The 23,727-nt window shown below is 43.2% G+C and overlaps 4 protein-coding genes across 4 annotated transcripts; 1 reads left to right on the top strand and 3 right to left on the bottom strand.

Annotated features, from left to right (window-relative positions):
- Positions 1-2,344: 2,344 nt before the first annotated feature.
- Positions 2,345-2,949, top strand: LOC128715103 (uncharacterized). Its single transcript, XM_053809985.1, has 2 exons — positions 2,345-2,392; positions 2,455-2,949. Exons 1-2 carry the CDS (start codon positions 2,345-2,347, stop codon positions 2,947-2,949), a joined length of 543 nt encoding a protein of 180 aa, XP_053665960.1.
- A 745-nt stretch (positions 2,950-3,694) lies between these two features.
- On the bottom strand, positions 3,695-5,235 carry LOC128712411 (serine protease inhibitor 28Dc-like). The gene is made up of 2 exons (XM_053807304.1): positions 5,219-5,235; positions 3,695-4,832 (listed from the first exon to the last, which is right to left on the bottom strand). The coding sequence occupies exons 1-2, from the start codon at positions 5,233-5,235 to the stop codon at positions 3,695-3,697; spliced, it is 1,155 nt and encodes a 384-aa protein (XP_053663279.1).
- Positions 5,236-5,562: 327 nt separating this feature from the next.
- LOC128712412 (uncharacterized) lies at positions 5,563-11,786 on the bottom strand. The gene is made up of 4 exons (XM_053807305.1): positions 11,745-11,786; positions 11,045-11,592; positions 8,214-10,220; positions 5,563-6,907 (listed from the first exon to the last, which is right to left on the bottom strand). Exons 1-4 carry the CDS (start codon positions 11,784-11,786, stop codon positions 5,563-5,565), a joined length of 3,942 nt encoding a protein of 1,313 aa, XP_053663280.1.
- A 7,690-nt stretch (positions 11,787-19,476) lies between these two features.
- LOC128712413 (inactive protein tyrosine kinase pTKL-like) lies at positions 19,477-22,634 on the bottom strand. The gene is made up of 4 exons (XM_053807306.1): positions 22,567-22,634; positions 21,592-22,273; positions 20,908-21,488; positions 19,477-20,776 (listed from the first exon to the last, which is right to left on the bottom strand). The coding sequence occupies exons 1-4, from the start codon at positions 22,632-22,634 to the stop codon at positions 19,477-19,479; spliced, it is 2,631 nt and encodes an 876-aa protein (XP_053663281.1).
- Positions 22,635-23,727: the final 1,093 nt, after the last annotated feature.

Genomic DNA, 23,727 nt, shown 5'->3' on the forward strand with positions numbered 1-23,727 from the left:
GATCGCCAGAGGAGCGCAGGTGGAATTGAAATATTTGTTGGAGGTGTAAAGCAACAAATATCGGTGACGCGCTAATAAACAAGCAGATCAACTGAGTTTTAGATTGATGCAGAACAGAATATGATCGTGAATAAGTACATTGGTAATTAGCTGCTGGATTGGTCGTTAGGCTATACGAAGTTTTTAAAACGAATAAACCGGATAAACAAAATAAGACAAAATGTACGATCTTTACTGAAGCGAGAATTGAAACTAAATTTATTTGTATCTTTATCTTATATAGTTTTAGAATAAAAATAGTTTAAAAGTGGAGAAGCTTGGAAGGATGGAGGCAGAAAGTGATGCAACTGCAAGATATGAAGGGGCTAAAATTCACAAACGGAAATAGCATTCTACGAAAGAAATTGGAAAGAGATAATGAAACCAAGAAGAAGCGTATCTCCTTATCACTGGTAGACCGAGCGAGATTAAATGAATCCACGATGGCTTAAGCGTTCCAAACCAAAAGAGAAAAAGGTTTTCGAACATTTAATCAAAACGGCTAGCTGGGATAGCAAAGGAATCTGAAAGGGTCACCGCCATTTTTGTGTACCGCCATGTGCGCTTGAGCCATCATTTTTTCACGTCCATCCATCGCGTGTGTGTTCATGTGCAAGGTAAAGTGATAAAGCGAGATGAGCGAGTAGAGAAGAGTTCTGTCTTTGCTGTTGCCCCCACACCCCCATAAAAAAAAAACAAAACTACCTAGAGTGAAAGCATTCGCGAAACGATAACAAGTACACCGACTATTTGCAAAAGACTGCCTCAACTGAGTACTGATTAAGGAATCGAACGAAACACAATGACCATCAATGGGGAGGGAACTCGTCGTCTTTTTTAAATGCATCCATGTTCACATCACACTCATCAAAGCTCACTCATGGTACTAGCCGGGTGCCTGGCGCCTCCTAAATGTAACATGGTCCAGATTTTTGTGGGGAATTAGGAATATTTTGTATATCCCGATAGTGCCAGCTGGCGCGTTCCAGCTTCCGAGCACCTATACTTTTACACTACTATTGCAGAGAACACAGCACAGAGAGAGGTGGGTTTGGTAGGAGGGATGATTTTGATAACCGTCTGCCGTATATACATTTACAACGAGAGAGGCGCGAAACAGAACGGTACGCCCACTAGTCGTAACTCAAACAACACGATTCCTTTTACAAATTCGCAGCTGAAGCATAGGGAGACACGAAAGAATTGCGTGATCCGTCGACAGTATCTGTCCGGTTATTTGCCAACAGTTAGGTGTTCGTTGTAGTGTGCAGATCACATACAAAAATAGTAATCAAACCGTGGAACATTTTACTATTTGAATACAAATCTTAACGAATATACACACAACAATACGTACAGTCAATTTAGAGCGAGTCGTTACGTCGATACGAGGCTTCACAATAGGAGCAATTGGAGCACGGCAAGTTTTACGATATTTTTTTAAAGTCTTACCATTTCATAGCTTACCTTCATTTATTCACTTTAAAATGCGCGACTTGTAGTCCGATGCTAGGGTTAGAGTTGCACATTTCTTTCGCAAGTATAGTAAAACATAAACCAATCTTCAAATTTACTTCCAAATGAACATTGACCATCACAAAGACGTGTGGAGTGTTGTTACATTAAATAACAAAGGAACTAAGTTAACTTGCACAACAAAAGTCATCCGCAAGTAAGCAATACAATGAGATCGATGAAAAATGAAAGTGGCATGTGTGTCTGAGGTGAAACGGAAGAAATTGTGAAATTCTCATCTTATTGTTAATAGCTGTGTATGCGCGTAATTTGCAGTCGTGTAATAACGCGACATCCAACAAAAGGATAACAAATATAGTTTAAAACTATGTTCATTTCTAATCGGCACGAAAGCAAAAAATCCCCGCTGCTATGGAGATAGGTTCAGCTTTAGAACATATTGGTCTCCCCACCACGTTCAGAGATTTAATTTTGTGGCGCATATAATGGATCAATCTTTAAATTGAAATCAAAATAAACCAATAAAGATAATGTAATAGAGCGAACGCATGTCAGTTGGTTGCGTGTTGAAAAGAAAGAAAACCTATTGTACGTATTTAGGCGTTTATTAACAAACGTATATGAGTATTTTACTGTTCGTCACAGAAAGGAGTTTTCTTTCAAGTGTAACGGTCACATTGAATGAACGGTTTAGACCATTCAACACGGAAATATAAACCGAAGCAATGATAGGCGTAAAATGTCAAAGCAATCGTAAACCAAAACAAACCGCACTGCAAAAGCGATAACTCTACAATCGGTGGACCACACACAGGAGTACGCTACAAAAATGCACGATATTATTATCAAAACTGAGACGGAACAAGATTTCACAGAGGTACGTTACAGTGAACATGTCAGCATTACGGTATCTGGTCTTATGCAATCCTCGAATCGTAGGTGGTATTCCTATTAATCGACTACATCGTCGAGCTACCACGAAGCCAACGGTCCCGTGAACGTTTGGGAACGCTGCTCGGCCAACCCTCAACAAGCGAGGAGCTGAAACACACGTTGAAACTGTTTGAAACCCTGGTCCGTAAGTACTGTCTCGGTGAGCTTGACGAGGTGCGCTTGCGGTCCCATTTGAGCCAACTTTCACCGAGTCGGCAAGACCGTGTGATAGAAATTGTGAATCTCCGTCGACCGGAAATAGCGCAACGGCTGATCGACGAAGTAAATCGTCGAGAGGGAGGCGTACCGCTGGTAGAATCGTTCGATTGGAATGTTAGCTGGATAATGGGTAGCAGTAGCTTGGCATCGCACCGAAAACAGCTGTGCACTGTGGCACTCGCTTGCCGGGACGGTGACTCAAAGACACAAACGATCAGCTTCGAAATTTGCAAAGATCAAGTGGAGCAGTTGATAGGCGAGCTGGAAACGGTTGTAGCTTGATGTGAGTTGTAAGCATGAAAAACAAAACGGTACAGCCTTCGCAGAGTGCTATAACAATCTTACAAACTAGGAATTTATCTTGGCGACGAAATCCGTTTCGTCGCGTATTAGCATTTAACTAAGTTAAGCAATGCCAGTAGTTAGGCATACTAAAATTTGCCAAAAAATGAGCAATTTTTTTTTTTTGGTAAACTTTGAAGTTAATTAAACTACCAGTTAACTTTGAGCATAGAAAATTCTTTAAATGATTTATCGTCATATATTGAGAAACAGGCGTCGTCAGCCGTCAGCCAACCATGACTGTCCTTCAGCAGTAGTAGATCAACACTTTTGACGGGGAGCAAACGGAGGGGGGGGGGGGGGGGCTAAGCTGTAAAAACGGAGGCGCTATGAAAACATTTTATTCACTTAATAGAGTTTTTCAATTTTGTCGCTTAGCCCGCTTATCGTGAAGTCGGCTGTGAGAACTGACGATTAATTTGTTTAAAAAATAAAACTAATTCATTACGTTAACCTATTATCGGATTGTAAACTAATAACACACAAACACTATATTGAGTTTATAGATTACACAAATGCTAGAAATTTAATGGCAACATGCCGAATCGGACACATTGCCGACATCAGCTGCATATCTCATTCATTTTAGAGTGCATTTTTTATTAGTTCGCTCAATGTTATGAGGTAATGTTTATAATTTCATCAGTAAAATCATGCATCGTTCCACATTTCGCCTGGTAACAGTTTATTTCGGATTGTAAACAGCTCCATAGAACAGTGGCAATCTAGTGGTTTCCTCCCGAATAAGCATTAGGAATGGTCCATTGACGATGAAACTTATCTGGGACGAAATACGATCGATCAGCGTAGCGGTAGCTGCGCCTCCCTCTGTACCGCGCTCATTTACCGTCAGATCCACCTTGTGCAGCATTTCGTTGACAAAGATCGATTCATTCTTCGTCGGCATCATTCCGGTCCCTGTCTGTCGTCGGCGGCGTCGCCGGAAGTCATCACCTTCCGCACAGCACACGCATGTTTGGCCCCCATACGCACAGTTTTTCTTCAAACATTCGCCCCGCTCAATACCATTATGCTCCACCACAAGGCATCCTTCGTGTTGTTGCTGCAACTGGCGAATAGCGTTTTCTTTCGTGTCCTGCAACACGTCCAAAATGTCCAGCGGTTCATCACCTGAGTACCGGTTCAGTGAGGTAAGCAGACGGTACAGGTCCGCGTCTTTACGATCGAACAGCGTATAAACGCCGAGCTGCTGGAGCACACTCTTCAAGCTGACGGAGTTGGTGATATGCATCTTGGGGAACAGCAGCGTGACCGATTTCATCTTCATCTTCTTTACAATGTCGTTCACCCGCTCGGCAGTAATTTTGGATTGCATCGATTGCACGAGCTCACGCGTTGAGTTCATCGGCAGGAAGATGTACATGGTGACGTTCTGACGGTACGGTACACCGACCACGCGTATGTCTTCCTCCTGCCAGTGGTAGTACGGCATGCAGTGGCTCTTGGCCATCATCGGTATGTCGAACGAGTCCGGCCCATCTGGTCCGTTCGGGAAGAAGCGCCTGTTTCGGGTGGCAAGCGGTTGAAATGGTTCCTCCCAAAGACCGCGGAAGTACAGCGTGTTCACGATCATCAGGATCGTATCCGGGCTGACGTGCGATACAATGTCCGCTATACGACCGTGCGTCTGATTATTGACCCAATTGTTAATGAACCGTACGGAAGTGGTTTCGTCGCCGACAAAGTCTAAGTGCTTCAGTTCGCTCTGGTACAAATCTCTGGCCAGCTTGTTGTAGCGATCATCGAATGTGGTACCCATTTGGGCGAAGATCCCGTTACCAATCTGTATGATAAGATCCTTCCTGTATGGGGAAAGCATACAACAAATTGAAATGTGAGATAGTGTTTGTTCTTGGAAGTCACAGCTGTGAAACGAGCAGATAATTGAATGTATGCGTATCGATTAGACGTATATTTCTTTCCCTTTGCGTTAGCCATTAGTAATTCATCGTACTGCCTTTTGCATTAGTTCATGATACTTTTGGTCGTCGACAGTTTGTAGTGTTACGTTAAAGACATTAATTATTGATAAGGCTTTTAAACTCTGTATAGCTATGTCTATGAGGCCATTTAATTTGTGTAGTTTCATCAGCGATGCATTACCAAACCAGACAATATGATAGGGACTAAGTGTTGATTAAGGATTATGGTATTGGAATTTATTCAGCTGTTTCTGCCGTGCTTATACTTGAGACTGAACGACATTTGCAGAAAAATGATTTAAAAGATAATCGAAAAACAAAACAATACAAGCAGAGGTACAGAAAAGTAGACTCGTTTATTGATCGTCTTTACATACAATCTACATCGGTTAGTAATAGGTAGTTTTGTTTTGATCCGCAGCTTCGGTAAATAAATTCTATTCAATGCCGTTGCGGCAAAAGTCGTAAACCTACCATGATCGTAGCGCACTGTTTGGCACGCTTGGATCTAAAATTGCACTGGAGTGGCATGGCCTTTAGCCTGGCGCACATTGCATTCTTCCCTTATTGAACGTGCCTAGACATAGTTACGCACACATACAGCCACATATTAGCTAGTCGGATGGTAAATGGGTCCGTAAAATAGCGGCAAATCCGTACGATCGTTTCGAATCAGCAGCAAAAATGGTGCCTCCGCACGGAACACAACACTGGTGCCGGAACGGTTCAGTGTCACAATAGTGGCCGCCCCACCTTCCGTACCCGTTTCGTTCACCTCCAGATCGACCTGATGCACGGCGTTGCTCACGTACAGCTGCCCGGCCGCACGTTTGCTACGCCTTCGCAAACCCTTCTTCCCCACTGGACCATTTTCCTTGACGATACGCTTGTTCAGTATGAAGTCCTTGCTGCTCAGTGGTCCAGCTTGTGCGTGCTTACTGCTCGGCACCTTGTAACTAACGTCACGCTTTGTTTTACCATGCCGACCCGTTCTAGATGGACTCGGAGTTAATGGGACTAGCGTCTGTGGGACAGTTTCTGTCGTTGGTGGTTGCTCCGTCGAATTCACGGCCGGTTCATCTACCGTAGCGTTACTGATTCGATTGAATATTAATATTTCTTTCCTATCGTGCCACGGCTCTGAAGTTGGTCTCCTATCGTATGTCGGTATGTTTAGCGCAGGTCGCTTTGCTGGAGCTAATGCGTCTACCGCTTCTTGCACTCGACTCGGGTATGAATCCGTCTGTTCTGGTTCTTCGTTCAACATGGCGGATAGATTGCTTCGCTCCGCTCGGAACATTGACGATACGCCTAACTGTTGGAGCACTCGCTTCAGATCCACTGTGTTGCTGATGTGCATCTTTGGAAACAGGATGATCGAGGTTTTAATCGACATACTGTCGATCAACTGATTCAGCTTGTCACCGTTCAGCTTCGGGATGAGCCGCTGCAGTTTCACCCGGTTCGAATCGTTCGGCATGATCACGTACATGGTGGTCAGGTTGTTCTTGTACGGCAACCCAATGATGCGCGCATCCAGCTCTGCTGATTCGTAGAACGGAAAGCAACCACCGTGTGCCATCATTTCCACCATCACCGACGGTTTGTCCTTACCGTCCGGGTAAAATTCGCGCAGCTTCGTCGCACCATCGATAAACGTTTCCGCCCAGAGTGCCTTGAAGTACAGGGCACTCGCCAGCACCATGACCGTGCTGGGGTGCAATGTCGATGCAAGTATGTTCGGAATCTTGCCGTGGGTTTTCTCGCTTACCCATCCATTAATGTGCTGCGTCGCACCGGACGCGTTCAGCTCAAAGTCAAGGGACTGTACCTCGGAGCTGTAGTACATCATCGATTGGTTGCGGTACGTGTCGCTGAGCTGGAAGTTGCGCTCGACAAATATACCGTTGGCGAGCGTTATTAAATGCGCTGATGGGTCGTAGTCGGATGGGTAGCTAAAAACAGACAGGTGAAAAACAACAAGAAAAAGAAAAAAGGTTGCTTTCAATAGAGCTATCCGCACAGACAAGGAAACTATCATTAGGAATTCAGTGTGCTTCTTGCAAAATGTGCGTCTGTGAAGGCTCAAATTAATTACGCATCGTTGGAAAGTTAGTGCTGAATGTCAAATACATTTTAGTAGCCAAGAATTACTATCACCGAAGCCCATTGTAGCAAAGGTGGTAGATAAGTGGGGATAGCCCTAAAACTTGGATCTTGGATGCTGCTTGCAACACACACACACACACGCACACAGTTTAGTAATTTTTGCGCGTAAAGCTAAAGGACTTATACTGATATTCGTGCAAACAGACTGAGTGGACTGCGTCATACTCACCCACACGACACCCAAAACGGCCAAAACGTATTCATTAACTCACTTTTATGTGTCACTCGAATGTTTACCGAACAGTACATGACATGCCGGGACATGCCTGTAACGGAACGACGTAACATAGACATCGAACTGATAAGCGCATTAGCAGTGAATTAAGAAACAAGTTTCTGCGAACAGGATTTTTTTAGTTGTTGATAGAACATATAAGAGGAGTGATGTGGACATCATTAGTCCACGTTTAGGTTGCAGTTAACGAGAAATGTTCAATGTTCAGATACCTCACATATATCAGTGAGAGAGAAGTTCGCTTCCAGACTTATGTTTCCGTGGCTGATATCTTCACCTGTAACGGCGTTCTGCTGGGCTTGGTTAAAATGGATAAGGCATGATATTTCACCCATCATCTCGTGGCATTGAGCCGATCGAGATTTGCTTGACTGCGAGAGGCTTATGCGCGACATTTTGTGATCGAACGATGCGGATGGCATAATTTATTATTCAGGAAAATCCAGCGTCTGACCGGTTCCGTGAGTAACGAAACATGAAAAACGCGAGTCACCGGCTCCGAAACTGAAAACGTGCTCAAATCGATTCTTTTGCTTATACCATTCTGATCTTGATAGGTGCGTCCAGCGTTGCGCACGTTTTGAGTAATAGTTCTGACATTTAAATGCGCGACCATCACTTCCTTGTGTGGTCAGCCACAACGCAGTCTGCTACCGATTTTCACAAGCGAAACAAATATACTTGGCATGTCTTATTTCTGTTTATTTGAGTTCAATGCAAGGAGGGTCGATTTTTGAATTACATACTCCAAAACGCTTGATCGTCCTCTTGCTCTGGCTTACAATACTACCCCGCTGGTACACTACCCCCATGTAGAATGCTGTCGCACAGTACGCTTACATTCTGCCGTTCAGGACCGTGGATCGTACACGGCACCGTAAAACAATGGAAGTTGCGTTTGGTCGTGGCGAATGAAGATCATGAATGGGCCGTCAACCACGAACGAATAGCCTGGTCCAATACGATCGATAAGTGCTGCGGTAACCGCTCCACCTTCCGTGCCCTGTTCGTTCACATCCAGCGTTACTTGGGTGATGATCTCATTCACATGCACCGACCCGTACGGTTGTCGCTGTGGTTGCCGAGGCTGTTGTTGGGGTTGCTGCTGCGCTGGCCGTTGCACCTGATTTTGTTGCTGCTGTGCTGGCCGTTGCCGTTGAGTTTGTTGCGATTGCTGCTGCTGTTGCTGTACTGTTTGCGGTTGAAATGTTCCTTGCTGTTGCCGTTGTATTGGCTGCTGTTGTTGCGCTGACTGCTGTGATAGTCTAGTTTGGAACTGTTGTTGTGGCAGTTCCGGCTGGTCTAGCAGCTGCTGGTATGGTGTTTGCTGTACCTGGGGCCTCGATTGACCCACGGTTCCCTGTGCCGGTTGTCCGAGGAATGGAGCCTGGCGTTTCTGGATACGGGATGATGTTGTGCATGTAAAGCAAACATTTTGAACAGCATCCCATTGGAATCCATATTGCTGGCAAATATAACTGTTGAAGAGTTGAGCATAGCGGTAGCAAGTGATCTTCGGTTGAACGTTACTATAAACCGGTTGATTTGGGTACACCGCGTCGTCTCCACCGAACCGATTCACCACCATCGGTTGGCTGTTTGACCCGGCCTGGTTTTGGGTTTGTGGCTGTTGCAAAGCCACATTGGAATTACAACAGTAACACAAATTTTTAAACATTTTACATTCATATCGCTGTTCGCATGCTGCCGGGGTTCTTAACTCCAGATTAAGTTGGTAGTTAGGCTTTAAACAAATGTGCGTTGTTAGCGATGATGCGGTAAATCCAATCAGACAATTCCTTTTCTTCTTATCATCATAATAATGTTTCGCTATATGCGCTCCACAGTCCGGGTTGCGCTCCTCGGTTGGTATACGATTGCATGTACATTCGTTGGTGCGCGCTGTATATCCACAGTTCTCGATCAAATTACAGTCATGGGCCGTTGTGTTAAAGGATACTATGTCTTGTACAGCGTTTGTTGGAGGCCGTGGCTGTGGCAGCGCTTGTTGCGGTGTTTGTGGCCGCGGTGCTGTGTTCTGCCGTACAGGAGCAATGATTGGGTTTTGTGTGGATGTCTGATATTTTGGTGGTTCCGTAACATCTAAACGGTTTTGAGTGTTTAGTGGCTTAATCGGCTCACTTGGGTTGCTAGTATCGGTGGAGTCAGTCGCCCTTTTGTCGTTGAACATCTCCGTCAAATTACTTCGCTGCGGATCGAACAGATCGCGGATGCCCAACCGTTGCAGAATGCTGCCCAAATGAATGCGGTTCGAGATGTTCAGCTTCGGTAGCACAACCATACCCTTCTTCACGATCATTCGGTCGATCAACCAGTTTAGGTGGGCAGCGTTTAGTACTGCCAGCTTCTCTTGGATTTTCTGCCGGTTCGAACCATTGGGTAGGATGATGTACATGGTCGATTTGCCCGTCTCGTACGGCAGTCCAATAATCTCAACATCGTACTCATTGGTCGCATTGTAGTAAGGGAAGCATCCGGAAGTAGCCATCGATTCCACACTGATCGCCGGTTCTAATCGACCGTTAGGATAGAACGATCTCTTCCGGGTACCGAACGGTGAAAATGTAGTTTCCCATTGTGCCTTAAAGTACAAAGCATTCGCCACTATCATGCGCGTGTTGTACAGCAGATCCTCCGTGACAATCTCCGTGATCTTGCCTTTGGTTGCGTCCGAGCACCATTTGTTTATGAACGCTGCGGCACCATTCGCATCACGCTCAAAGTCCAGATTATTGACCGTCCCTTGGTAGATGCGTTGCGTTAATTGCAGGTAACGATCGATTGGCTTGAGGTCTTTTTGCAGAAACAAACCGTTCGCAACCGATATCTGATGGGACGGGTATCTGTTGGAAATGCGAATGAGGAGGATGGTTCGCAAGAAAGATGATGAATATAAAACGGCCCATGTGTTGGGATAATCGTGCAGTGTGCGATGAGTGCATTCGTCTATTTGTGAGGTGACACACGATGGTAATGAGGTCACCGACAAGTCTAGCTCCAGAGATCCAGAGTAAGTTATGGAAGCGTTTAATCCCCTAATAGAATGCTGTGTGACCGAGAATAAGCGTTTACGTGCAATGATAACAACATTTAAGCTGCTAACGAAGCTGTCCTCCCGGTTAGAGCAGATCTGCGTGGAATGTTAGCATCCAAGCGAATGTTAATTCAATGGCATGATCTACTCACTGATGCAATTTAATTCACTGCTTTGAACTTTCCTTCCAGGTCTTTATTTGCTAACAACATTGATGGAGCTTTCACCATGACCGTCACCATAAAGCCCCAGTGCTGAATGTATCCAATTGGAACGTAAGATTCCTGGTATGTACGTTTTTATATTTTCATATGCATTAGTATCATACTTAAAGTATCAGCTTTATGAGATTATGAAAAACATGGAATCGCTGTCCAAACTGAATTGTAACACGATTCGTAAAACTACTTGACGGTGTGCCGGTTCGAAAAATTGCCGTTGTATCTTACCAATGGTGCAACTAAATGTGATACATGTTGAAAACTTTTCAACAAGCATCAAACGTTTAAACGATAAGCGAAAACAGCGAAAAAGAATACCAGTATATTTTACGAAATAGAACAAAAATCAGTACAAGCACAAAGGTTCGCTGTGAACATTCGTTATAAGAAAGAAGCATAACATTAAACTTACTCGTTGGGATTGCTCGGTGATTGTGCTGGTAGAAACTCCTCATCATCCTCCTCTTCATCGTATCGATTGCACTTATCGTTCAAGCGCCAGGTCACCAGCGGCTCCAGGCTCGGATCGTTCGACACCAGGTCTTGAAACAGGCGTCCGAAGCTGACGTGTATCTCCTGGAACGAGAGCTGTCCCTTGTCTAAGCCCATAACTTTAAGCAGTTCTTGCTGCGTTTGACCGCCAGAGCCAAGCAGCAGCAGCGACAACGCTCCCGCAATGCTGACGGGTGAGAAGATTTCCGTTTTGCTTTTCTGGTTCGACAGCGCGTTAGCGATCCTTGCGGCTAGATTGGTTACGCTGTCCGACACTAGCTTCGTTTTGGTGCTCGGTGCTTGCAGCCGATTCCCTTGCTGATTGGCAACGGCTGCCGGTTTTTGCAAACCACTCCTTGGGTTGTTGGCTGCATCGGATCCCAGTACGCTGGCTAGTAGCAGTAGCCCTAGCGCCAGCATCCAGAACACATTGGAACCGGAACGAATTTTGCACCCGTAGTGTAACATCTAGAAAGGGCAAAAATGGAAGGACAAGTTGAGATTGTTAGCATATTTCGATATTATAATTCAAAGTGCTCCAGTATATTCTACACCAAAGAAAATGCTCTAGAGCATGATCATTTTACCACCTCTCAAACAAAACACACGATCTTGATTACTTTTCGATCCTCTTCTTCAAAGATTTCTTTTATGTTGATCATCTGTCTCCAGTTATTTGTTCGATGCTAGTTTGCTTTTGGCGCTTTATGAATTGGAAGATTTGAAGATCAGTAATTTTCTTGAACCTACCGTAACCTCACACGAATATATCAATTATCGCAACGCAACTCGAGCGGGACCGGTTTGCAATATCCAATACCGTGGCGTACGAAAGCACACAACGGCTGCAACGGGTAACGAAAGGCAAAATAAGCGAGTGTCTGCCGTATACCATAGCTGTTATCACAGTGTCAGATGCGAAGAACTGGAATTCATCAGACGTCATCAGAAAAACCCAGAAATACAACCGTGCACCGCACCACAATGAGACACGACGACAACGACGACGACCCACACGATGATGTCTGGCGGCACAGCATGGTTTCACACTGCTAACAGGTTGAAATCGAGTGCGAGTTTCTATTAGCACTTTAAAGAAGCAGCTTCGAGTTGTTGAAATGAAACTCTGTTATAAAGCTCCGATAATTCCGAAATGGAGCACTTAAGCCGATGCATCCGCTTTTTTCTGGAGCCATGCGAATGCAAAAGTTATTTAAACCATTTCAAAACTGCAAGACGGTTCGCTTTCCGACTTCCCATTTATGGTGGGGCAAGCTCGGAGCAAGTTTGATACAAAGGCCAACACCTCTATCGCTATCCAAAGAAGGTAAACTTGCTCTAATGTACACAACCCGCCGTAAGATTCTTTCGAGGCCAAGCCGTGTGGACACGGTTCCCCAAGGTCGAAGTAATCTTCGTTCGTCCAGCGGTGTACGGCTGTACAACACGATATCTGCGGATGCTTTATACCAGCAAAATTGTCCTGCAAAAATTATCACCTGCTAGGAATTCGGACCCGAGCGTCTTAACGCTCGCACTGGATGAAACTGACTAACAGACTGACTGGCAAAATGTTTTGAAAAACGCGGAAAAGATGTTCCACCCGCCGGTCGTGTGAAACGATCGTAACCGGTTGGCCGTTGCTGTTGATGCTTAGATTGGTTTCGGGCATAAGGTCTCGCACGAACGCATTATACGTATATTGGTTTATTCTCTTCGTCTACTGTTTCCTTTTTCGTCGTTCTTCCGATTCTCTCGCACAACGGGGGATGCCTAATGGATCTTCAGCGTCTGTAGCAAGTAAATCAAAAGCCTAAAATGTGTTCATAGGCTTCTAAATATTAACGATTAAATCCATACAGCATTCGTTAACACATACTGGCGAATCGCTTTCGATCTGTGTCCAGAGCAATATTGTACTTTCTAAATGTCAATGGCATTGCTACGGTTTCAAACACAGTTGGCTAAGGTCACTTCCCTGTATGAATGCTCTATAGATGTCCCATCAACAACATCAAGATGGACGCGATCGTCAAGTTCAGAAAATCCTACCAATTTCGCAGGTATATAGAAATGTTTGTTTTGCAACATCATCATTTGTATCCGTCAAGTGATGGAAATGTATAAGCACAACTACTTCCCGTACCACTAAAAAAGTTTTCTTATGACGTCAACTATTCTTGGAATGGCATAATGGAATAAAGAACGTTGTGTAGGAATTGTCTTGCAAGTGATTATCTCAATCTAAATTCGTATATAACGAATAATGCATTATCATGTAGCTAAATTTATAAACCTATTGTTCCATCGTCGCATTAATGCAAAACGTACAAGCATGATCGAATTGTATCACGTTCGGAAAAAGATCCCTTTCGATGCTTTGTTTTGCTCACAGATCTTCTTCATGGCGTAACGACCTAACTCAGGTCAAGGTCATATGCCTACCTTTTCTGGCTTGCTAAACTTATTTTATCACGTAGTCCGATAGTCATGTCCTTGATACGGGTGATTGGTCCGCATGGGATTTTAGATCGGTCCTGTGGTGTGAAGGCCGCAATACCCCACCGGGTCCCACAGATATTGGACAAGCTAACGTGTTGCCAAAAAGTAGCTAAAACTGTAGAGTATTGCAAATGTGAAGAAATTTGAATGTATTATCGTAGACAATATCTACCGAACTGAATGACTTCCGGTTGATTCCATCAAACACAGTGCTTTTCTCTGGTAAGGAAATACTGCTCGTTGAGAGTCGTCAAATAGTATGGTAGTTAACGCCGGCAACACGACTAAACAATCCACCCGATCTGGGATCTCCCTTTAGCGTGGAATGTGTCTTTTCTTCTACAAGCATACCCTTCTAGGGATAATGCAAGTCACTGATAGCCATCTTAATTACATCATCTTGGGGAATTTCAAAACGCCATAGCATGAAAATAATAATTTCTCACTATTTGTACCACACCTGCTCCCAGCAAGAATTGATTATCCGGTTAAGTAGCATACAAAAAATGTAGTAAACACTTCTACGTATGTGATCATGATCAGCAGCACGCTTGAAAATATAATTAGTTAGATGATCAGTAGATTTTAACTGATGTACATAAGAAGTTAATTTGAATGAAAAATTTGGAATCCATTTTGAAGCTGTTAGTTTCGAATGAGGCATAGACTCATTGGGTTTCGTAGCAAATAATCTTATCAGTGTGCTGTATGGGGCCGCAGTTTGATTTTTTCCGAACTTGATGAACTAACAGCACAACACCACTGTTTCGTTTCTATTTATATGTTAATAAAGAAGTGTTATTACCACGCACATACTTTTGTATAGTTTACACCCCGTTGAACAACCATGATATTTCCGTTGTTTGCATGGCCTCAAGAGTTTTTCATTCCACAGGAGCTGTGTTTGTCTCCCAACTTTTATTTTGAGGGACTGAAGTTAATGAGGTTAACTTTTAGTTTGTGAATGTATCGCATGAAAGCTGCCGTTTGTTTCGATTCACCCAAATGTTAACAGGTGCATTTGGGTGGCGTACATTTTTGCAAATTATAATTCCACCAACCAACATTTCGCACCTTTCTTTGCGTCGGTGTCGCTGTCGACGGCAGTGAAAACGCTTTCTTTTTTAAAGGTGTTTTGTACGTTGTTGCAACAACAAAAAAAAAACTCCTTCAAACCATATGAAGCGAACGTAATTTGAAGCTGTATGCCCACAAGGTTCACGTCCAAACCGCAAACCGGTTTCCTTCGCCCGACGATCCGTCAGACTCCCCATTTGCTCAATACCGTACCGCGCACAGCGTCAAGGACTGAAGTTCGTGATCTGCGTCCCGGATGATAATAAACCTAACTGTATATGTTTTCTTGGTTCGCTCGGCATCTCCATTTCCTTACAAATATTACACAAATGAGTGAAATTTGCTTTAATTCAAAAGCTCACAGAAGACGGTGACGTTGCGTGTGCGAGACCTGAACAATGTCCTTGAACCCGAAACGCGGCCAACAGCGAAGAAGAAGAAGAACAGTTGTGCGGCAAGGGCAACATGTAAAGATCATAAAAGACACCGGAAGGCAATGGTGTACTGAGTGATTCAAAACACAGCGACGATCACTGAGGGAAATATGATCAAAACCTGAGCTACATAGAATAGTCTCGTTTCGCACCAGCACATCATCTGAGCAGGAACATACAATTAACGGCAGAGTGCAAGCTTGGCGATGACCTCTGCGGAATCGGTTGATAAGAATCGTGAGTGTGTGTCTTGTCATCCGGTAGAATGTGCTCTAACTTACAGTCAAACGAAGAGGACTGCCGTCAAGGGCGTCGTTAATTCGTAATGACGAATGCTGGAGGCTACAACTAGTACTAAAAATCACCAAACTATGCTTACCGTGGTGCGTGTTTATAATAAAATTTTAGACCACCTGCTTCTTCGGTGCAAAAATGTAACAAACAAAACACACACGGGTCAGTAAACTGTTGGTCTAACGGTAGAAAACTTTGCACTAGCTTCCGACAGCCCACACTCTCGCACACTTTTAATCACACGCGAACGTTTTTGACACCTTCGCGCTGGAGGATTCCAGAGTTTTTGTTTCTACGTTATCCTATCTCTACGACGTGGAGTAGGAACGTTCCCACTTTATTCGGCTTATACAGGGTCTGGAACTGGCAACCCACTAGCAACACTGGTCACGGGCAATACATTTTGGTCAACCGAAGCACATGAACTGGTCGAGAATGACTGAGAATCCCGCTGGTTCTGCGTCGCGACTATCGTCTAATCGTCTCACACACTCTCACAATCGCGTCCTCACAGCACACTTGTGCGCGTGCCGCACCCAAACAGACCTGCGATCGGAAATCTTGCGCCGTGTTCCCGAAGCAAGGGAAGAACTGAAAAAAAAACCAACAATCCGTAACCGTACACACACGGGTCGGGCAACCTTTCCGAGATCTGGTTTGCCGAGCACTGGAAACTTGTCCGACCGGTGCGAAACTATAAACCGTACGCCATGACGTCCAAAGTGCCCGGATCGGAGCGATCAACAACACGCGTATTACTCAGAGCGAACGAGACCCAGAGATGATCATTGCGCGGACCAATGTGTCATTTCGCGTTTCTGCAGTTTGCTGCTCGCCGCGAGTACCGCGAGAGAAGTAAAACGCACGATCGGTGCGGACATTTCGCCGACACTCTGTGTAGCTTGTGCTCCACACTGGCCCGAGTTGGCACAGGTGATGCGCCAACGGGATGGCGTTGGAAGGGTATGTGAGGAGCCAAATCAAGCCTACGACATAGACGGTAAAAACTGTTCCATTGTCACCGAGTTGAGTGAGAATCGTACCGTAACGGGCTGCTTTTCAGATAGCAATATATTGACCAAACATTAGCCACGGTTTAGGAAAGGCATTCAACCATTGTACACTTTCGGGAAATTCCCATCCATTAGAGTTGTTGTACAGAACGGAAATGGCGTGAAGCGCACAACACACTCGCTATGCGCAGTTCCGCTAGCGCGCATGTTGACAAAAATTAAGGAGCATTTGTTTAACCAAATTCGTCATTTGTTTGCAGTGCCTAATTGTAGTAACGACCGTGAGTTCCGATGTCATTATTGCCAAGCGAGGGCGATGATGCATCATACAGTATGCTCTACAAGTTGACCTACACATGACTCGATTAAAATGTTTCGTTTTTTTTCTTTGTAGTACCAACCCTAATGGCCCACGGATTACTGCACACACTTCCGATGTTGGCATACATTATGATATAAGAGCCTCGTGTGATTTTGTCTCTATTTACATGTTTCGACTGTGAACCCTGGCTGCTGAATGGTTTGTAGGTGCAAAAAACGATCGAGAGATTCTTATTTTTATACGGTATGAACTTCTCTTTCTACGCCTTTCGGCAACAAAACAAAGACAAAAAATTAATGTAAATTCTACTATAGAAGAATTCTACATATTGTCTACATATTTTATAATACATCACTAGCGTTTTATATCTTCACCCAGTGCTTAAGAATTACATTTCCACGCCACACGCAGTCTAAGATTGGGTCTAATCGTAGTCTAATAGAAGTCTAATTAGAATAAGAATAGGGTTTAACAAGAAAATCTATTCCGTGGTCTCATGAAATCTAGTAAATCTGGAGGAATCGCGTTGCATATATGTTCCATTATATTGGTAACATTCGAACTTCATTTTGTTCAACATCACCTTAAGCCGTATGCGTGAATCTCCAGATCCTTTCGGCAATTGTACAATACCCATGTAATATACGGCGCAAGTCTTCAACCGGTAGGATCGTTGCCAAATCCCAACCAGTGCCGAGTGGAACAATGCACAATGGGTTTCTTCTTTAAAAAAGGTGAAAACATTAACTTATTTATTTGTGAATGAATGATGTTTTAGTTAGTTGTATTTTAGTTTGAAAATTTGGGATATTCCAGTATCGGCCCAATATTATACGAAAACCTTGGCTTCTAGGCGGGTTTTTCCAAAATGTTAAATACATATTTCACTGAAGGTGAGCCGCTTTTGATTAACGAAACAAAGATATGTACTGACGGATGCCAACCTGACGCTAAACGCAACATTGAAAAGACATCTGAAAGCAATATGAATAGTAAAACAGGTTGATTGATTTTTCATACCAAAAATTAGCATTTGTCTTGTCATATCGGTAGCAGCTTATTAGTAAGCTTCTCACGTTTCTTTAGAGTGCTTTACAATTTAACACAATGCGTACTTGCTGACAAATTGCTGTGGACGTGGAGTTTGAAATCAGTATGTCTATATAATTTGTACTGTTTAACAACAGTTTCATCCATTGATGCTGAAGTTCTTGAGCTAGCATGAGGTGTCTGAGACACATTTTATGTTAGTAAATGAATGAACTAAAATTAATAAAAAAAAACCTATAAACAAAAATATCCTTCATTGCAAATGCTATAAAATAACAAAAAGTATGTTTAAAACAAAATATCAAAATGCAAACATTGCATTAACTCATCGTTTATTACATCTGATATAGGTCCCGTTATGCACATCCTTAAAGTATGCTTTAAACAAAAACGTAAAGCGGCTAAGCCTGTTAAGCAGTCGGCCAAAAATTGATGCGTATTCCGTTCTGCTGTACCACCAATGATTTCGCAACGAAAAAAAACCTTTCTCTTTAAATCCACCCTGCAGAAAATGGTACCATGCTGATTTTGAGTCGAAATTACTCATTAGCTTTCTCAGATGAAACGAATTATAGTGCACAAAATGGTTGGGAATCTTGCCGATGCTTTTCTTTCCGATTGATGGTACGTGATAAGTAAAGTGTGTTTAAAATTGACCTAAGTACGTTTAAGTGAAAGCTGTAAAGCAAATTGGACTTTCGTGTGAGCATAAACATCCCATTACGTTTAGCATCGATGCCCTTTTAATGTTTAACCTACAATCAATTCCACCACCAGTGTTGTTACCCAGTGGTGTTTCATGTCGTCGCGCGCAAGTCATCTTTTAAAGTAGGCATTGTTCTTCATTCTTATGTTTATTTTTTATTTCCCGTTTCATTTTAAAGATAGACTAAATTTGAAAGTAGAATTCCTTTTGATTTGCTGCATGCCCACTTGCCTCTTTTCACATTCGGATGACATTGATGCCTTCTAGCATTGTATTTATAAAATATATTACTTAGAATATATCTTTAAAGGTCAACATTGTTATGGCCTTATTGGTAGCCCAACTAATGCTTGAACAAATATAACAAGCGTTCTTTTAGTTTACTTTTTACTAGTCAGTTTTTTTGTAAAATAAGTAAGAAAAACCCATAACTGTACGGAAACATTCGTTGTTTTCTATTTTGCAGTTTATATATCAGTACCACAATCAACAGTTTGATGTTGAACTGGACCAAGTATCTTATAGTGCAGTAGCAATGCAAACAATTACGGTTACTTCAATCTTGGATTCCAATGGAGCACATGTTTCTTATGATTCTGTTTCTTTAAACTATTTAAGTACAGTCTTATTTTCTGATACGCCTGTGGCGTTGGTTTTGAAAACATAAACGGTAGTATTATTTGAGGTTTTTGCGGCCGTTGGAAAGAAGACGATCCTGTGCTCGGAACAGTATTGCTTGAATTATTGCTAACAACAAACACCGTTGGTGAATCTGTGGCTTGGGCTGGAACGATATTCGATGGATTCATTTGCATTGAATTCGAAGAAACTCCAAATAATGGTACGAATAACCCATTGTTAGATGAAATTGAATTAACATTTGAACTGATGCTGGATGTTGCACCAGGAATTCGTGTCGTAATGGTTGGAAATGATACTATTGGGGAGGAAGATTTAGTGGTGGTTGGTGTCGTTGTTGCAGGTGTTCGCGATGTAGTTGAAGACGGCAAAGTTGGTAATGTAATTGGGGAAGATGTTGACGTTGATGCTGTAGTAGAGGATGTGGACATCGTGGTAGATGGAGTGCTCGGTGTTGTAGAAGGAGTAGTGGGCGTCATTATGGTTGGAAGTGTTACTGTAGAAGATGTCGACGTAGACTTCGTTGTTGAAGGTGTAGACGGTGTCGTAGAAGGAGTGGTTGGCGTCATTTCCGTTGGAAGTGTTATTGTAGAAGATGATGACGACGAAGCTGTAGTAGAGGATGTGGACATCGTGGTAGATGGAGTGCTCGGAGTTGTAGAAGGAGTAGTGGGCGTCATTATGGTTGGAAGTGTTACTGTAGAAGATGACGACGTAGACTTCGTTGTTGAAGGTGTAGACGGTGTCGTAGAAGGAGTGCTTGGCGTCATTTCCGTTGGAAGTGTTATTGTAGAAGATGATGACGACGAAGCTGTAGTAGAAGATGTGGACATCGTGGTAGATGGAGTGCTCGGTGTTGTAGAAGGAGTAGTTGGCGTCATTATGGTTGGAAGTGTTACTGTAGAAGATGACGACGTAGACTTCGTTGTTGAAGGTGTAGACGGTGTCGTAGAAGGAGTGGTTGGCGTCATTTCCGTTGGAAGTGTTATTGTAGAAGATGATGACGACGAAGCTGTAGTAGAGGATGTGGACATCGTGGTAGATGGAGTGCTCGGTGTTGTAGAAGGAGTAGTGGGCGTCGTTATGGTTGGAAGTGTTACTGTAGAAGATGACGACGTAGACTTCGTTGTTGAAGGTGTAGACGGTGTCGTAGAAGGAGTGCTTGGCGTCATTTCCGTTGGAAGTGTTATTGTAGAAGATGATGACGACGAAGCTGTAGTAGAGGATGTGGACATCGTGGTAGATGGAGTGCTCGGTGTTGTAGAAGGAGTAGTTGGCGTCATTATGGTTGGAAGTGTTACTGTAGAAGATGACGACGTAGACTTCGTTGTTGAAGGTGTAGACGGTGTCGTAGAAGGAGTGGTTGGCGTCATTTCCGTTGGAAGTGTTATTGTAGAAGATGATGACGACGAAGCTGTAGTAGAGGATGTGGACATCGTGGTAGATGGAGTGCTCGGAGTTGTAGAAGGAGTAGTGGGCGTCATTATGGTTGGAAGTGTTAGCGTAGAAGATGACGACGTAGACTTCGTTGTTGAAGGTGTAGATGGTGTCGTAGAAGGAGTGCTTGGCGTCATTTCCGTTGGAAGTGTTATTGTAGAAGATGATGACGACGAAGCTGTAGTAGAAGATGTGGACATCGTGGTAGATGGAGTGCTCGGAGTTGTTGAAGGAGTAGTTGGCGTCATTATGGTTGGAAGTGTTAGCGTAGAAGATGACGACGTAGGCTGCGTTGTTGAAGGTGTAGACATCGTGGTAGACGGTGTTGTAGAAGGAGTGGTTGGCGTCGTTATGGTTGGAAGTGTTATTGTCGAAGATGACGTAGACATTATTGTTGAAGGTGTAGACATCGTGGTAGACGGTGTTGTAGAAGGAGTGGTTGGCGTCGTTATGGTTGGAAGTGTTATTGTCGAAGATGACGTAGACATTGTTGTTGAAGGTGTAGACATCGTGGTAGATGGTGTTGTTGAAGGAGTGGTTGGCGTCGTTATGGTTGGAAGTGTGATTGTCGAAGATGACGTAGACATTGTTGTTGAAGGTGTAGACATCGTGGTAGGCGGTGTTGTAGAAGGAGTGGTTGGCGTCGTTATGGTTGGAAGTGTGATTGTCGAAGATGACGACGTAGACTTCGTTGTTGAAGGTGTAGACATCGTGGTAGATGGTGTTGTAGAAGGAGTTGTTGGCGTCGTTATGGTAGGAAGTGTTATTGTGGAAGATGACGACGTAGACTTCGTTGTTGAAGGTGTAGACATCGTGGTAGATGGTGTTGTAGAAGGAATTGTTGGCGTCGTTATGGTTGGAAGTGTTATTGTCGAAGATGACAACGTAGACTTCGTCGTTGAAGGTGTAGACATCGTGGTAGATGGTGTTGTAGAAGGAGTGGTTGGCGTCGTAATGGTTGGAAGTGTTATTGTCGAAGATGACGACGTAGACTTCGTTGTTGAAGGTGTAGACATCGTAGTAGACGGTGTAGTAGAAGGAGTTGTTGGCGTCGTTATGGTTGGAAGTGTTATTGTCGAAGATGACGACGTAGACTTCGTTGTTGAAGGTGTAGACATCGTAGTAGACGGTGTAGTAGAAGGAGTGGTTGGCGTCGTTATGGTTGGAAGTGTTATTGTCGAAGATGACGACGTAGACTTCGTTGTTGAAGGTGTAGACATCGTGGTAGATGGTGTTGTAGAAGGAGTGGTTGGCGTCGTTATGGTTGGAAGTGTGATTGTCGAAGATGACGACGTAGACTTCGTTGTTGAAGGTGTAGACATCGTGGTAGACGGTGTTGTAGAAGGAGTGGTTGGCGTCGTTATGGTTGGAAGTGTTATTGTCGAAGATGACGACGTAGACTTCGTTGTTGAAGGTGTAGACATCGTGGTAGATGGTGTTGTAGAAGGAGTGGTTGGCGTCGTTATGGTTGGAAGTGTTATTGTCGAAGATGACGACGTAGACTTCGTTGTTGAAGGTGTAGACATCGTAGTAGACGATGTAGTTGAAGGAGTGGTAGGTGTCGATATAGTTGGCAGCGTTGCGGTGGAAGATGATGATGTAGTCAGCGTTGTTGAAGGTGTAGACATTGTTGTAGACGGTGTCGTAGAAGGAGTGGGTGGAGTTGCAGTTTCTTCTTTATCTTGCGGTATGCAGTATCCATAAATTTCAACACTTGATGATAATTTCTTTATGCTGGATTTGTCCTCTATGAGAATTTTCATATTGTTTTCATCTTCATTCCATATTTGAATATTCATATCCGCTTGCGATGATTTTCTAGTTGGTTCAACCAATATGTATTGTAATCTTTTTCCTATTTCCTATATGGAACGGTTTTATAATACGAGATGGAACACATTTGAATCGATTGATATGTTTTTGTTCTAAATGTATTAGATTTATAAAATCAACAGCATTTTAACTTGCCTCACTAAATCCATTTGAAATATCACGATCATCCCCGAATCACCTGCCTTTCCCTTTTTAGACACCATTCTTGATCCTGACCTATCATTTTTCTGTGTTTATTTGATTCTTGTTTACCCTTGTGTGAGTAGAAGTCCTTAGTAGAAGGATTCGATCCTATACCATTAATACGATTAACACTATACCACCGGATCACACCCATCTTATATACCACAATTTACCAAAAAATTGTAAATTAACTGAACTGAGAAGAAAAATTGATTCAAATCAACCCAAAATCCTACCTGGAGCCAAACAGACTGGTTTTTTGTCACACAATTTCAGTTGTACACAAATTTACATTAGCAGTGTTAGCTAATTGGTAATATACACAACACTGTTTGGTTATTCCAACATAACGGCCAAGCCGTATTGTTTGAATTCAACATTTCTACTTATACTCAATAATGCACATGTTCACCAGGAATAACAATAAAAGTTACTTACGGCGCCAATTTGCAAATTTGCAGGGTTTCGGTTGCCTCTTAAGATCCTATAGTAAAAACAGGTTTGAAGGCTGCTGTCGTAAATTCCATAGGTAGCAATACTATTAACATTGTTTTTATTACATGAAACAAATGTAACAATTGCAGAAATTAATATGTATAAGTTATTCATATTGTACAATGCCTGGGAGGTAGAAACTGATCACACTGGGGTAAAGAACAAACTGAATGGCTGGACAGTATTTCGTGTATCTTTTATAGAATCCACGAGAATACCTTTCATTTTGACGAAAACAAGTTAAACTACTTTCTCCCAAGTTGAACCCAAATTGACGAGCATCACATAAATGTTTCAACCGGTGTATAGGTTAACATGAAATTTGTTGGTCCATCCAACCTGCTTTAAAACGGTGTCGACCTTAAGGCTAAAAACAAAGTGAGTGTCAAAATTCAGTGGCTACCGCAACAAGTGCGGTTAACGGGTGCGTTAATTTGCTGGATGACCAAAACGGATGACAAACCGATATAAATCTCTTACATTTCGGTTACGGGTTTGTTAGTTTTGATAGTAGATATTGCATTTCTTTCAAACCCATAATATGGATGTATAACTTTCGCTTCGGAAGGTTTCTTTTTAGTACTGCAAATAATTCAAAATGTATGTAACCACGTAGAA

The sequence above is a fragment of the Anopheles marshallii genome, chromosome 3, assembly GCF_943734725.1.
Source record: "Anopheles marshallii chromosome 3, idAnoMarsDA_429_01, whole genome shotgun sequence".
NCBI classification, from domain to species: domain Eukaryota; kingdom Metazoa; phylum Arthropoda; class Insecta; order Diptera; family Culicidae; genus Anopheles; species Anopheles marshallii.